The sequence below is a fragment of the Monopterus albus genome, unplaced genomic scaffold (assembly GCF_001952655.1).
Source record: "Monopterus albus unplaced genomic scaffold, M_albus_1.0 scaffold75.1, whole genome shotgun sequence".
In the NCBI taxonomy this organism is placed as follows: Eukaryota; Metazoa; Chordata; class Actinopteri; order Synbranchiformes; family Synbranchidae; genus Monopterus; species Monopterus albus.
In genome coordinates, this window is record NW_018127955.1 from 39,874 (window position 1) to 40,919 (window position 1,046).

Below are 1,046 nucleotides of genomic sequence, written 5' to 3' on the forward strand. Positions count from 1 at the left end.
TACACAAGCACTGGCTGATAAAAGTTCTCATCACAAGTTCCTATTAATGTTTTACAAGTCATCTTGGTGTCTTTTTCTTTTCTTACAAAACAACCTTAAGTGAACAGGAAACCGATGTCATGAAATGCTAAAGTTTCCCAGCAAACCTTTTGAAGGTTTACTCTTTACATTTTATTTGCTATCTATAAAGTTTGAGTTGAGTGTTCCAGTCTTTTCTTTGTCTGTATTCATTTGATCTTGAATGTGAACAGCTTTCATTTAGAGGATTACGTCTCTATAACGAGGCTGCAGCTATCCATTTGTAAAACAAGTCACAGAAGACACAAACCTATGGCCAGGAAGGCGTCCTCCAGAGAACCAGACATCTCCCTCTTAATGCTCTCCTCAATGTCTCGTCCAGAAATCTTCTGATACTCGTCAAACACTTGAGTAAGAAAACAGAAAGATTAATGGGAGAACTTAAGTTGAACATATTGTCTTGCTGTGTCATTAATTAAAGAATAAAGAAGAAATACATCTGACAAAATCATGACACAACACATGGACAGAAGAACAAATGAAGATGATGGTGATTCAACAAACTGTTGATGTTTGCTCCTAAAACTGCCAAAAGGGGTCAGTAAAATCCAGTCTCTTACATGACATCTGTAGTCAATTTAAGTAAAAGGAAGGAAATTTAATCACATGACACACAGCGAACCCAAGGATATTAGATCTGCATATCATTCATAAACATGCAGTAGGAATACCTCGCAGCAGATGGTTTCGGTTCCTCACACAAAGCACCGTGAGAAACTTAACCTCGTCTGTACCCCAGTGAGCCTCGCCAGCCTCATAGATTTCCTACATTCACAAACATTAAAAAAGTCATACTGGGAGACAAACCCTAAGCACACTTTTTCCCATCAACAGACCCAAAACTTTACCTTGGCGTCTTGAGAAGCCAGAGCTGCATTCACTTCGTTGCCTTCATCCCGTCCAGCCTGCAATGCAGACAACACAGCAGCAGCTTAAGAGAAAACAAGTGTAAGATTGCTTACGAGGGT

The 1,046-nt window shown here is 39.5% G+C and overlaps 1 protein-coding gene across 3 annotated transcripts in view; it reads right to left on the reverse strand.

The window, feature by feature from the left end:
• anxa4 (annexin A4) overlaps positions 1-1,046 on the reverse strand; it is an 11,472-nt gene that overhangs the window by 1,338 nt on the left and 9,088 nt on the right. For all 3 annotated transcript variants that reach the window (XM_020606066.1, XM_020606065.1, XM_020606064.1), the window contains exons 8-10: positions 927-983; positions 750-843; positions 329-424 (exon numbers count right to left, since the gene is read on the reverse strand). In XM_020606066.1, the coding sequence (XP_020461722.1) occupies positions 329-424; positions 750-843; positions 927-983 (247 nt within the window). The remainder of the gene's footprint in view (positions 1-328; positions 425-749; positions 844-926; positions 984-1,046) is intronic.